Source organism: Entamoeba nuttalli, assembly GCF_000257125.1.
Source record: "Entamoeba nuttalli P19 unplaced genomic scaffold asmbl_8970, whole genome shotgun sequence".
Lineage (NCBI taxonomy): Eukaryota > Evosea > Mastigamoebida > Endamoebidae > Entamoeba > Entamoeba nuttalli.
Window position 1 is genome coordinate 1 of NW_008579388.1, and position 15622 is coordinate 15622.

Below are 15622 nucleotides of genomic sequence, written 5' to 3' on the forward strand. Positions count from 1 at the left end.
ATTATTCTTGTTCTTAAAGTTGCTCTTTAAATCATTTAAGATAAAATTCATTGAACTATTTTTTTTTGAAACTTTCATTTTTTATTTAATAATATAATTAATTTAATTCTAATTTCATTAAGAAATATTAAAGATCTAATTCTTCATTTTTCTTTTCATTTCCAAGTGCATTGATCTTATCAGTTAATACTTTTCTTTTTTTGCATGCTGGACCCCAATTTTTACCAGGTTTCTCAACAAAAACTGGAATTGGTTTCTTTTCTTTTATTTTTTTGAATTTTGTTAATTCAAAAGTAACTGTTTGTTTTTCTTTAAGTATTAAATATGCTGGTGTTTCTGGTGATACTTTAGATGGAGTAATTGTATTTGCTTCTCTAAATAAGTCCCAAATTAAGTCAGCACTTGCATTTGTTTTAATACTGTTTGGATAGGTATGTGATAACGATGTTTTAAATCCTTTTGACTCAAGCGCTTGAACAAAGATAGATCGTGCTGGAACCGTAATTTTAAAGAAATGAGCAGTCCTATCTAATGCATAGAAAAGAGGGGTATCTGGTAGTTCTTCATTGAGTAAGGTTAATAATGCAAGAATTCTTCTTCTTGAATTAATATGAAGTTGTTCATTTTGTTGATAAGTTTCAAGTAATTCTTTAATAAATTGATAATCAACATAATTATCTAACCACACTGGTCCTGTAATATGAATTGGTGATTTACAGTAAATACATCTATTGGATTCTATTTCTAATTGAGATGCTTTTAACTTTCCATCCTTTTTACTTGCTAGACGATTACAACAAAAACTCTCACATGTTGGACAAACAAAAACAAGACCTTCATGGAGTGGTAGTTCACCTGACAAAGCAACTGATGATTTAACTAAAATAAACATTCGGACATAAAAATCAATATGAAAACAAACCAATGGAACAATGTACTTCTTATGTCGTGCAGCATTTTCTGCTAATGAGTGAAGTGCAAGCCTTAATCCAAATTCATGTGCACTTGATGAATGCCATGGCATTCCACCATATTTAGCAAAACATGCAGGGGAATGAGTTCCAGCTAAACAAGCCATATCAGTACAAGTAACAGCCATTAATCCATCATCTTTAATTGCAGCAAAAGCAGCATCTAAAAATACTGTTGGAGCACCATATGGATCAAGGTCAATAACATCTGGTTTCTCTTTTTGTTGTGAAAGTTGATATAATAATAGGACAGCATCACTTTCTGAAGGTTGAATTTTAGTAGTATTATTATATGTAGCATTACGTTTAATAGATTCAACTGCACTTTGAGAAATGTCATTTGCAATAACCTTAAAGTCAATGTCTTGTGGCAATTCTTTAGCATAACGAACTGAACGTAGTCCTGAAGCAGCAAGTGCCTCAACAATTAAAGGATGATATTGTTTATTTTTTTGTTTTAATTCATTTTCTTTATTTCTTAAATATTTAGAAATAATACTAATTGAAAGATCTCTATTTAATTCTTGTACAGGATTATAAAATGCACCTGCTTCTTCTTTAGGAAATAATACAGTTGCTTGTCCTTCTTTAATAGGAGTATATTTTGATTCATCAATATTGTCCATCAAATATAATTATTTAAAAACTTATTTTATTAGTTCTTTCTTTTTTAATAAATTCTTTTTTGAATTTTTAGGGTTTTTATATTATGAAACATTCATATCAACATTATTTGTAAAAAAATCAATCAATTTTAATCTTTTTGAATCAATGAAAGATATTTCTCTGGATCAATAAATGTCTTTACTATATTTAATACTTCTTGAGCTAATAATGCAACTGGTTTATCTTTTGAATTGGCTATAGGCAACAAATATTGCACAATAAGGTTTATATAATTTTCATCTTTTTCAATAATACCTATCAATGATGCTACCATCTTTACACTACTTTCATTTGCTTGATTACCTAATATACTCATTAATTTTACAATCATTTCATTATGTTGCTCAATAATATTTTTAGTTATTTTAGTCCATTCAATAACATTATTATTATTGATAACCATTTGTACTGCAATTTCAATAATTTTTTGATAGTTTTGAATTTTATTTATCATTGTTAATAAATATTCAGCCACTCCATTAACTGATGGTGTGGTCATTACTTCTTCAAATATTTGTTGATCACAACATTCACTATCCATACAGAATCTTACCATTTCTTCTTGAACATTATTTTGTTCTTTAGAATATAATTCTTTAATTTTATTAATATACTCATCTTTTGTCTTCTTTAATCTATTAACACAAATACAATTTCCTATCCATCCTACTTTTCTAATACTTCCTTTTTGGTTTTTCATCCATGAATTGTTCATACTAATAATCTTATTCATTTGCTCTTTAGAAATTTTCATAATAAATGCCTTTAATACTTTAATTTGTTTTGCTTGTGCTTTCTTATAATCTTCAATTGATACTCTTAAAATAATTGGAATATAAATATAATTAATACCCTCATTTGCATCTTTTGCATCCATTCTATCAATGACAACATATAATAAATCAGCAATAGCACATCTTGATTCTGGTTCTTTAAAATCAATGTTTTTAATAAAAAATTCTACATACATTTTATATTGGCTTTTAGATAATGGGTATTTAGTTAAAAACGTAATAAGTAATTCTTGTGATTCTTTTCTTATTTTTATCTCAGAAGACTGCATCATAAGTTTACCATAATCTAACATAACATCATATAAAGTTGGATGAATAATACCTTTTTTCATAACTGAATTTAAAAACAAGAAATTTGCTGTATTTTTATTACTATCTTGGATATTAGTTACAATAATGTTTAGTACTGTTTCAAAGTCTTTTGGATTAAACTTTTCATCACATCGTTTAATAATATCAGTCATAAATAATAGTGCTTGACTATATAATTCTGTGTCTGTCTTTTGTAATGATTGAATTATTTTGCAACCAATAGAATATCCTTCGTCCATTCGATTTCTCTTTTTTAATACAGTTCTTAATATTTTGACTGCTAACATAATACTTCTTTCATTTTTCATTAAACAACACTTCTTTGCTATTTCTTCTGTTTGACTTAATAAATCATCATTTCCTGAAATGCATTCTATACTATCTACAACAAGTTTTAAACCAAATTCGACTAAGATATGATAATGTTGTTGTTTATCAATAACTCCATTATCCATCATTTCTAATGCATTCTTTTCTTTTTTGAACATAATTCTTTCTTTTGCTTTTTGTCCTGCTAATTTAATTTTGGGTATAATAAGAATATCCTTTAATTGTGGTACATAATAACATTTTTGAACAACACTAATTCCATAATGATATAATTGTTCTTTTGTAAGGAACTTATTTTCATTTAATCCTTTTTCACACTCTCTTAATAATCTATCCATTTCTAATGCTTCATGTAATTTCTTTGTTTGTCTTAAATCATCTTTAATAAATTCTATTATTCTGTCTAATGTTGTAACTTCTTCAACTAACTTTCCTATATGCCCAAATGTAAGGAATGATTTACATTCTCTTGCTTCTACTATCTCATTTCTAATTTTTCCAATTTCTCGTTGCTCAGCCACTGGTCCAGTAAGGTCATCATATACAATTTTTAATAATGTTTCTATAGAGTCACTTATGTTAAAATGACTAAAATCTTCTACCATTTGATTTTCTTGTTCCTCTTCTAAATCTTCATCAACACCTTCTTTCTGTTGTTCTTCTTCTTCCATTTTAGTTTCATGTGTTGTATCTTCATAGACTTTATCACAAATACTTCTCAATAAAAATTCAATAGTATATCCAAGTACATGCTTCATAAATCCTTTGTGAAGTCCATTATATAATTCATCAACAACATCAGCAAAATAACTATTTCCTAACTTCCATAAAATTTCAACTAATTGTTTTCTTGCAATTTCTCTAAGTTCAAATGTTTTCTCATGGAATTCATTTACAATTAATTGAATCATTTGTGGTAATTGAAGTCGTTTCATATCTTCAGGTAATCTACATAACAATTCTACTAACATTCTAACAATATCACTTTTTTTATTTCCAATATGTTTATCTTGCATCAATTCACTTAGTCCAGGAATTATTCTCAATATAACACTTTGTCTAATTATTCGTTGTTGTGTCATTTGTAATGTTTCTTCATTTTGGTCAGTAATTTCAAATGGAAGATCTCCAATAATAGCAAAGTTATTTAATTCTTTAACATCAAACTCTCCTCCAATATCAAAATGGAAATTGAAAATTGCAGCTCTTAGTTCAATAAATCTAACACGAGTTAATTTTCCAATTTCTTCAATAATTTTATTATATTTTCTAATATCTTCTTTTCTTTCATTTGCTTGAGCTTCTTCTAAATATCCAAATGCTTCAGTTCTTTTCTTTATACAATCTTTTAAGAAATCAATAATTAACATAACGTTATGTTCATATGTATTCCACTCAAATTGATTATATACCAATCCTATAATGTCATTAAATTTAATTCTTGTTTTCTTATCCTCTTGTATTTCCATAGCATTACCAACAAGTCTTCTAACAAGATCCAATTCATTTTCTTTTAAAGTAGAAATTATTTCTTTAGTCTTATCCAATGCAATATAATTAGTTTTAACAAGTGCTTTAAAAAATCCATTTGAAGCAAGTGAATATAATTCATTTTCAGGATTCATTATAATACAATTTGTAAGTAAATTAGCAATTGGGAAAGTAGGATGTTCTAACATAAAATTAATTAAACGAGGAATGAGAGTTGGTATTTTTGTTTGTTTATATAAAGCAAGTAAAAATGTTGTTGATACTTCTCCTATTTGATAGTTGTTAGAGCATGCAACTTGACAAGCGTATTCTTCAACAAATAATAATAATTTTCCTGTTGGAAAATCATTATTTTTTAAAATATTGAAAAATTGGAGTGGAGAATTTATTAATGGTATTAATTTATTTCCCAATTCACAATTAAATATTTCTGGAAGAACATGTTGTTCAATAAGACTATTTGAAGTTTTAATTAATGATTGTGCTAATACTACCATAGATTCATCTTTGCTAGATAATACTTTAATCACTGGAAGAAGTAGTTCATTTGTCAAAGAAATATGTGCTGAAAGAAGTTCATTGTAATTTAATGTAGTGTGTGGTAATATAAATAACATAAATGTCACGTATTGTTGGTCAAAATTAGGTAATATTACTGACATTACACTTTTAACTAAATTACTACAATCACATGATATTTCCATATCTTGAGTCATTAAGTATAATTCTAAGAGTCGGTGAACATTAGTTGAAGTAATAGTATTATATTGATATAAATAAGAAACTAACTTAGGAATAGAGTGTAAATATTCACTTGCATTTGGTAGTACCATTAATGTTTCTCCAATAAACTCTGATAGTTTTAAGTTATGTTTATCAATAACTAATGAATAAATGACTTTAAAATCAAATAATTGATTTGGGTTAATATTTCCATCAGCTGCTGACTGTGAAAAAACAATGATAAGTCGAAGAACATCCCATGTAACACTAGGATCTTTTTGTATTATTTGAAGAAGTAGTTTTCCAATGATATCATTTGAACCATAAAATGAACCATATGCAGAATTAATAATATGTAATGTATGTAGAATATAATCTAATTCCCCTCTATTAAATCTCTTTTTATTTTGTACAAACTCAAAGAAAGCTTCCATTGTATCATTTAAGAAATCAATTCTTACATCATCTTCAATTTGTGAAATAAATTCAATTAATATCTTTTTGACAGACTTTTCAACTGCCTTTTGAACAATATGAACAAATAACATTCTGCATAATAAACTTAATGCCTTACCTTTTATTGAAAGTCTTTGAATAGAATTTCTTAATTGACTTGTTTTATGAAGATTATTAACTACTTCACATACTTCTTTTTTGTATTTATTAATTGATGAATCAGTAGAACAAATGCTATTAAATATTTCTATTTGTAATTCAATTTTAGTAGTAGTTAGTAATTTCATCAAAATATTAACCACATTCTCTGGAATATGAATTTGTGATAATACATTTACATAATGTGTTAATGTTTCAACTTCTTTTTTATTTAATACAGCAACATCTACTTGTTCGTATCTTGTAATAAATTGATTAATAAACCATTCATGATATTTTCCTTCTTTAATCAAATCAACATTTTCAAGAATAATTTCCCATAAATAATTAGATATAGTATGACTATCGGTTAAACTTAATGAATATTGACTAAATATAAGTGGACCATCCGTTTGTACTTTTTCGTTATCTTCTTCGTTTTCTTCTTCTTCTTCAGTGTGTTCATTTCTATTATTAAATTCATTAATAAACTGAATTACAATTTCTATTAATTGGGGATCTTTTTGTACACAAATTTTAATTAAATCTTTAGATGGATCCCATAATCTCAATAACTTTACTTGCAACATTCCAAGAGAAAAATGAACCATCATCTCTCTTAATTCAGTACTTCCAAGAAGCGCTCTTGATTTCATATAGTCTATTCGTGCTAACATTCCTCTAATCATTGAAAGATTAATCTCAATGTCATTCATTATAGACATAATTTCTCTTGAACGTCTTTCATCTCCATTAACAAGTAAAAATCCAGCAGCACTTCTTTCAAGTGAATATTTAGATTCAAAGAATTTCATTAATTTATGTTTTGTTTCATTACTTAATTCAATTACAATTTTTCTTTGTTGTACATAATAAGCAAGAGCAAAAAGATATTGACTTGTTTTAAGATTTTTCAAATAAGTAATAATTTTATCTTCTATCGGATTATCAAAATGTGCTAAAACAACACTGGCTGGAATTGGTGATTTATCAAAATAATTAATTGCTTTGTCTTTTATATTTGTTATTAAAGAAGCAACACCAGTAGCAGCAATAAAACTACAATAATCGTCAGTTAATTCTTTTTCATTAAAACATTGTGCTAAGTCATTAATTAAAGATACTGGAAATCGTGTGAAGTGTTGAGTAAGAAGATCACAATCTTCTGTCCATAAAGTTGGAATAAACCTTAAAGGGAAATATTTATGAAGAGAGTCTATATCATTTCTTTTTATTAGTTCTTTTAATACCATTGTAAAATAGACTACTTGTTTTGTAGTTTCTGCCATTAACCTTCTTAATTCTTCATTACTTAAATACTTAATATAACAACTAACACTTTCATATAATACATCAGCAAATCTTGAATTTTCTGCTAATAACGGTATAGACTCTAAATGTTGTTCTGTAGATTTTGTACATTTAAAAGTATATTTTAAAATTTCTTCTACATCATTTTCACATGTCTCAATTGTTTTACCATAACGATACATAACCCAACGAATAACGATAGCCAATATTTTACCATAACATTCTTGATTCTTTGGTTGTTCTGGAAGTGCATTTTTTAATAAAACAAAATATTCATCAAATCCTTCTCTTTTTTGTATAGAAATTGATTTATTACAAATTAATAATGCTTGATACCATATTTCACTTGTTTGAGAAGTATCATTTATAAGTTTATCAAAATATAATTCAATATAAAATTTGTTTTTTACAATTAATTGATTCTTAACACCTTTAATATTCTCAAATAATAATGAACCAATTCCTCTAATTAAGAAATTTTTTTCTGAGACACTTAATTTACTTAAATCAGAAACAATATATAATGATATTATATTATCAACAAATTGAATAAATTCTTGAGGAGACATTTTATGAAGTAAATATACCATAGATTCACTTGCAAAAGTCCTAACATAATCTTTTTTATGACACAAGAAATAAATATAATGTTGTATAAACATATCTGAATGTTCCATAATAACAGAATGAAGATATTTAATCATAAAAGAAATAGTATTAAATATGTCATAAATAGTTGATGTGTCAGTACATCCAATTAATTTATTTTTACAATATTCTAAAATTTTAGGAATGTATGGCATAAATAAATCACGAACATCACGAATGACTTGAGTTGTAATATCTAATAATGAATGGATTGCAAGTGAGTCTTTAATTTGAAGATGAAATAATAATGTGTTCATAATATCATCAAGATTAATAATTAATAACGGTAAAGTAGTTGCACGTTGTCTCAATGAATAAAATGCATTATGAAAAGATTCTGTACGATCATCATCTTTCCATTTCATTAAAGCATCGTAAGTATAACTATGAGTATCTTCAAGGCTTTTTTGTTGTCTTTCTGAATTATAAACATCATGTATTGAAGAAACTGTCATTTCTTTGAGTAATTGTCTAAATCCTTTAAACTTAAATTCTTCTCGTTTGTGGCGAGTAAAATCATATTCATTTTCACTGTCAGAAGACATAGAGTAAATGAAATTTTCTTGTTCGTTTAAGAAACTAAACAAACCCTATTTTAATAACAAAAAAATTAATTATTTTGGGATTCTTTTGTCTTTACCAAAGTGTCGTGACAAGTTCATTATGAAGTAATTCTTCTTTATAACTTTACAGAAATATCCTGAAAGAGCATCTCCTGATTCAAAATATCGTTGGAATTTCATTATCCGAAAAAATTCAGCCATTTGTTTTCTCGTTCTCACTAATCCATAATGCCCCCATTGACGAGTTAAATAAGAAGTATTTGGTTCAGGGGGTATTTTAGAAAATGTGTATGGAGTAACTTTTTCAAAACAATAATCATCAAAGTTCGTTGAATTATAATATTCAACTAACTTTTGAATTAATTCATGACTATATGTTTGGTCATCTTCTAGATAAATAAACAAATCTGTTTTTGTTTTTTGAAATAAGTATTTAGCCATTGCATAATAATACCCATTAATAAGATAATGTTTCTTAAGTTTTGATGGTTTAACCCAATCAGGACGTTTATAAAGATAGTCTATAGCTTGATACATTTCATTTACGAAATCTTGATTATAATCCCTTTGTTTTTCATCACCTGTTATAATAAATTTTTGTACTTGTAAATGAGGATAATTATCATTAAAGTTTTTTATTGCATTATCAAATTCAGGAAAATCACACTGACATCCTTTTAACATTAATAACCTTAAATGAACATTATCAGAGTTATATTTAAGTACTTCATTTAAATCTCTTAAACTTCTTTCAAATTCTGGTCTTCTTTTAGGTGCTGCTAATAACATAAATGAAATTTCTATTGCAAAAGAAGATGTAAAAATAAAGAAAAAGAAAGGTACTAAGTGTGGTTTGTACATTTTTATTAGAATTATTATTTTTAAGTTTATTAATGAATCATCTTATTGAATTTTTATTTGATAAAGACAGAAGTAATAAAAAAAGTAAATTAGTTTAACCTTTTTTTAATGAAAATATTCTCCTTTCATTTCTTTTTAAATATGTAAATATCCTTTTAATATTATTTTATTTGAAAAAAAGCTATTTTTAAACAAACTCTCTGTTAAGAGATTTTTCAATTTCATTTTTATTATTCCATATCTAATTCTCTTTATTTCTTTTGTTGATTCCGTATTTCCTCCTTTTCAGTTAAACTTGTTTCATTTGTCTTACTAAATGTACAACTCTTTAATAATGAGTAATTAAATTACATAACTCTCTTTCTAATAAATTATTTCAATTCTTTTCATTTTGTTTTTTGTCTTGACTTAGTCTAAACAATTATTTCTAATTAAACATAAATACATTTAAAAATCTGTGTTGGTATTTATTGAATTTTTAATAGAATATAACATTTGATACTTTTATTTATTTTAAAACAACTAACTATTCTAAATTCATACTAATGAAGTAAAACTAACACATTACCATAAATAATAAAGTGTTATATGAAACAAAGAATAATTAATTGAAAAAAGCGTTATTTTAAGGTTTCAATATTCATTTTAATGACAAAATAAAAAATTATCAATAGACTAGACTAAACTCAAAGGTTTACAAAGTTTTTATAGAGTCTAGAAGGTTGTTATTAGTAATGAAGTGAATGGTTAAAATTATGTGTAAACTAAAATGAAATGAACCACAGAAATAATACACAAAAACAACCTTCAATATATTCTAAAAGTACTAACAAAAAAACTAGAGAAACAAGACATTTAACTCATTATGATAAACCATATTAATAAGCAATTTATTGAGTATTAATAGAAATAGCTTATATCGTTCCTGCATCAGTGGGAGACTAATCTCAATGAGTCTTCTTCTTTTTATCTATTATATATATATCTGATATTTTGTGGTATCGTCAATTACTTTTATGCATTATTTGTTTGTTCCATATTATCGTGAGGTCTTTATATTGGAACACTGTCTCATATGGGTTTTTTTTATATTGTTTATTTCCTGTATATTTTTTTATTAATCCCTCCTATAATAAACCAGATTAATAATTAAAGTAAATAATTAATTAATAACTTATTATATTATACCTAGAACTTTCTTTTTTTAAATGTAATAATATTACAAATAGTTCAAATTCATGTGTTAAGAATTTACAGAATATAACATGTAGAATAACACACTAAATTTATTTAACTATCTAATAAAATATACCTTTAATGATTTATTCATCAAATATAAATACTTTAATTCTTATCCTTCTAAATTATAATTATTTATTTCTTATCAATAAAATAAACTTCTATAAAAATTAATTGGTTATACTAAATGAAACAGTGAAAGAGTATGAATTAATTTTTATTTCATTTGAATTGAAGCATTACTAATCAACTTTTTTATCTTTAAGAAAATTTAAACCTAAAATTTAGGTTTTAATTATTTTTGAGAATAAAACATAAAAATTCATGTGTTTATTCATTTTATTTAAGTAATCACTTAATTATGTTCATAACAAGGAGAATATCTACAGAAAAAGATAACTTAACAAGTACTTATTTTTACAAAAAGAAAGTAGTTATTTGAAAAAAGTGAAAAGAGAGTAATAGGTAAATAAACTGAGTTTATAGGTAATAGCTTCCTTCTATAATACCAGATAAAGAAATAGATAAATAGACTATAAGTTAAAGTGTTGAGGTTTGAGTTGATGTTCGGTTTAGGTTTTAAACATAGAAAAAAACAAAAATAAAACTTAATGAACTTAGAAATTGAAGAATGGAAAATCATTTAGGAGAAAATAATATGGAAGAGATTCATCAAGAAGAAGTAAAAAAAGAAGGACTAGATGAAGAAACTTCTATGGAACTTGAGCCACAACAAATTGAAGAAGAAACAAAAGAAGAAAAGACTATGGAAGAGGATAACGTTGAAATTCAAATAATGGATGAAGCTTTCAGTAAACAACTTGAAGAAAAAGTTATTAAAGAAGAAGAGGAAAAACAAAAATCATGTCAACCACAAGAAATGAAAGATGTTGATGAAGAAGAAGATGATTTAGTTTGTTTTGTTTTTATATTATTTAGATCAAGAATTTTGTTTTACTTATTTGTTTTAGTTTAAAACACATGAATTTAAATCAAAACCATCAGGAAAAAGTATTAAGGCAAGTGTTATGGCATTTTTCTCAATGGGAGATAATACTCAAAAAACAGACACTACGTTAGAAAATCAAGAACTATACAAATTTCCTACAAATATGAGAGAACGTGCTCGTTTTATTCCATTAAGAATTACACAACCAGAAAGAAAAATGTTAAGATTATTAGAAGCAGCACTTCATGTTTCTAAATACAGTGATAAAGTTGATCAAATAAAGTTGATTGGTAAACCACAACGATTACAAGAACAATTAAAAGGAATAGCATCTTTATTAAACGGTATATTAATTGCAACACAACCAAGTGAAAAAGAAGATTATTCTGATGTATTAAATACATTTAGTCAACATGAAGATGTATTACAGGCAATATTCGAAATTGGAAGAAGGTATAAAATTATGAATCCAGACAGAATGAGAGACGATTATGCTAAACTTATTTTCATACTTCAAGATATTACTGTTAATTCTATTAATGAAGAACTTGGTGTTTCATTATTAAGACCAGTAGAAACAGTGTATCGATATCTTGAAAGAAAGGATTTATTAAAAATTCTTGATGATGAATTAATTGAAATTGCAGTAAGTGAAATTATTCCAGATAATAAGAGTAAATCCCAAATTCAAGATGAGATTAAAAGAAAAGAAAATGCTATTAAAGTTATTGCAAAGAAATATTCAACTATGAATTGTGATGAAGAAGAAATTAAACAATGCTTATATTCTATTGCAGATAATAATTGTTATCTTAGATATAATAGAGATCCTGTTGTAAAAACAATCCATTATTTAGAAAAATATTTTGATCCTAATGAAGCAAAAGAACCTAGATTCTCATTGGCTATTAATGAAGGAAATGAAGGTTCTCGTTTATCACATGATCATGCAAAACAATTCTTATTTGTGAAACAAACATTGGTATTATGGAATATTATTTTAGAAAATATGTATCAATTATGGATATTAGCAGAATTAGATTTGTTTGATCCTCAACATCCTTATGAAATGAAAAATACAGGACAAGGATATCATAGATTACAACAATCACCTAGAATTTCTTTGGTTATGCATCGAATAGTTAAAGAAATGCAAGAAAAAGTTGGTAATTGGGTTGGATCAGCACAAATTCATCTTGGAGATCATAATGTTCCAAATGCATTAGTATTTATTGACAAATATACTCAAATATCAAGATTCCTTGGACCAATTGTTACGACTTTAGAAAACTTAGAAAAAATAGGAGAAAAGAATGCACATGTAAAGAATTATATTATTAAGACCTTTGGGTCTTATGAAGAATTAAGAATGATTATTCTTACTGATTTCTTCAAACATGCATTTGATGGGAGTGGAGCAGATAACTTCTATGATGCAGGTTCTTGTATTGATGGAAGATTAACTTCAGCTTGGAATTGGTGTTCTTCTGTTGACAAAAAAGAATATTACCCAATTTTCCAATTAGCTGGTTTTACTGGATTTGATGGTGCATTTGCTTGATGTTGTGATTTCTGAATTGACTAACGATATTATCTCAAGTCTTTTAATTTCCTTCTTTTCACAGAATAATGTTATCTTCATAAGTTATTGTCTTAACATTATATTCAACATATTGTTAATTGAAAAACAATATTATTATAAATGGAAAGTGGTTTTTCTACTTTCAAGGTATTTTTCAAATAATAGGATTTTTGGTCCAAATGTTGTAGTAAATCTCATTATCAAGGTGATATTGATGAATGAAGAATTAAATTTGATTCAAATAATCAGACTGATTAATTATTGGTTATAAAGGTAAATAGTTAAGTAAAACAAAATTAGATAATATTAAGAATGGTTTTCAGATTTTCATTTGAATAATAGTAGCTGAGAAGTCTTGTTACCTAAACCATTCTAAGTAACATTAGTATTTTTATTTTTAGTTTTATTCATCTTCTGTTGTATTTTCATAATAATATTATTTGTATTGTTTTTGAGACATTATCTTTATTTTGTCATTTTGTTATTAAAATTTAATGAAATAAGTTTTTATTACTTCCAAACAATAGTTTAACAAGTTGGTAATAAAGCCATGCCTTTTTATATTTTATTTGTTTAGGTTGATGTAACAACTCATAAATTCCAAATTACTATTTTCTCTGAACATGAATATCATTAATTGCATTACTTCTTTATTATCAAGTTAGTTATATTCTTTCTTGATAAATTATAATAACTATATCTCATTAACTTGTATTCATTAATTTTTTTGACTTGAGTCGCTTGTTTTTATTGTTAATTTATTATTTTTCACTTAGTTTTAACAGTATTTATATTTTTATTCTTCATTATAAGTCTATTTAATGTATACTTTGTTTTATTCACTGTCAAAGAGTTATAATGATAACTGTCGCTAATATTTATGAATTAAATTTTAATAATTATCTTAATTAATACAATTAAATACTATAAATAATGTCATGTTCATTGTTCAATTTAACTGGATAAAAAATACATATTATTGGAATATAACACATTATGTTTTAAACTATAAATACATTTTTATTATTTTATTCAATACTCATTGAAGCATTAACTATTGACTCAATGTTATTTACAGTATTTTCAAAATAAAATCTTTTTTGGTACTTTTAAATAAAAAAGAAACAAATAAGAATTTAACTTCAAGAAGTTATGCAAAGACTGGAATAAAAATTTGCCTTGGTTCATTAGTAACGCAAGAAGCGGCTTCAATTTGATAACTGTTTTCAAGTTTAAGATGGGCATTTCCAGTCCACGTAGATTTGGTATCTGTTTTCTGTTTAGCTTGATAACAAAGGTTACTGTCAGAGAATGGAAGATAGAAATGTTTAGGATAATCTTTCCATTTATTCTGGTTACTATTTTGATAATATGAAGTAGGATATGGATGTACATAAACAAATCTTTGATTATTTGTTCCTGGGTCTAATGGTGCTTTCTTCATCCAAATAATTAGTGTTGCACCTTTAATAGCTCCTCCTCTAATATCATGTACTCTTCTTGGAATTGCAAATGATGTATACATTTTATATGGTGCAAATTCAAAGAACTGGAGTTCATTTCCCATTTTTAATGGTCTTAATAAAATATTTTGTTCATAATTTCCTTGATAAAATCTAACTGATCTTTTATCATCAAATTCCATATCCATGACATATCTAGTAGTTCCTTTTATATCATCATCATTTATAAATTGTTTTTGCGTTTCGTAATTATAATCAGAAGCAAAAATAACTCTACAACATGTTTTACACTTAGCACGAACATAATTTTCTTGATTTGCACTGAAAACTCCACTCTCAGCAAATTTTTGAATCTGATAGCTGTTTACATCACTTGTAAATTCAGAGTTAAAGTTTGTACCTTGATTGTCCATTCCATAAGGATATTTTTCTGATAATTGATTTCGTCCATCAGACGTATTTGCAATAGAATAAACTATCAATAAAAACAACGTAATCATTGATAATATTTTAGATGATTCTAGAGTTTAAGAATAAAAATGAAAACTTTTTAAAAGAACATCTTCTGTTTTGAATCAAACAAGTCCAAGTCTAATTCATTTTAATTTTTTAAAATAAGATATTTTTGACATTGTTTCGTGAAAATAACATTAAATACTGTTATACAAAATCTTGTATATCTTTAAATTCATACATTTAAATTTATTATTTTGATAAATATCTGCTAAAGTATTGGAAGTAAGATATATTTAGATTCTGTATTTTTTATTTTTGTATCCGTTGTGACGTAAGTATCCAAATATAGATATAGAACAATAATGTTAAAGGATTATTGTATACTATTTAGAATTAGTCTCTTGCCATAATGACATTTGAATGGAAGTACATTTAGTTTAGTTCAACTGTGTTGACTGTTACAGAGATATTGATAGTTTTCGTTTCAACCATTTCATTAACTCAGAAAAAAAGAAGAAAAAAAAGGTCAATTATTAGATATATCTACAATTGGATTTTCGTCATATTGAGAAGTGATTATTTTAGGTTCTACAATATGCTCTATTGGTATAGCAGAGTTTATGTCCAACACGTCTCATAAAAAAGAAGAAAACTTAAAGAAGGAAAAAG

At 25.6% G+C, this 15622-nt stretch overlaps 4 protein-coding genes across 4 annotated transcripts; 1 reads left to right on the forward strand and 3 right to left on the reverse strand.

Moving 5' to 3' along the window:
* Positions 1 to 127: 127 nt before the first annotated feature.
* On the reverse strand, positions 128 to 1597 carry ENU1_190760 (N2,N2-dimethylguanosine tRNA methyltransferase; the record flags this gene model as incomplete). Its single annotated transcript, XM_008861803.1, has 1 exon — positions 128 to 1597. One exon carries the CDS (start codon positions 1595 to 1597, stop codon positions 128 to 130), a length of 1470 nt encoding a protein of 489 aa, XP_008860025.1.
* A 128-nt stretch (positions 1598 to 1725) lies between these two features.
* Positions 1726 to 9192, reverse strand: ENU1_190770 (hypothetical protein; the record flags this gene model as incomplete). The annotated part of the gene is made up of 2 exons (XM_008861804.1): positions 1726 to 8430; positions 8527 to 9192. The coding sequence occupies 2 exons, from the start codon at positions 9190 to 9192 to the stop codon at positions 1726 to 1728; spliced, it is 7371 nt and encodes a 2456-aa protein (XP_008860026.1).
* Positions 9193 to 11134: 1942 nt separating this feature from the next.
* On the forward strand, positions 11135 to 13013 carry ENU1_190780 (hypothetical protein; the record flags this gene model as incomplete). The annotated part of the gene is made up of 2 exons (XM_008861805.1): positions 11135 to 11416; positions 11475 to 13013. 2 exons carry the CDS (start codon positions 11135 to 11137, stop codon positions 13011 to 13013), a joined length of 1821 nt encoding a protein of 606 aa, XP_008860027.1.
* Positions 13014 to 14184: 1171 nt separating this feature from the next.
* Positions 14185 to 14997, reverse strand: ENU1_190790 (Gal/GalNAc lectin light subunit; the record flags this gene model as incomplete). The annotated part of the gene is made up of 1 exon (XM_008861806.1): positions 14185 to 14997. One exon carries the CDS (start codon positions 14995 to 14997, stop codon positions 14185 to 14187), a length of 813 nt encoding a protein of 270 aa, XP_008860028.1.
* Between the last annotated feature and the right edge of the window lie 625 nt (positions 14998 to 15622).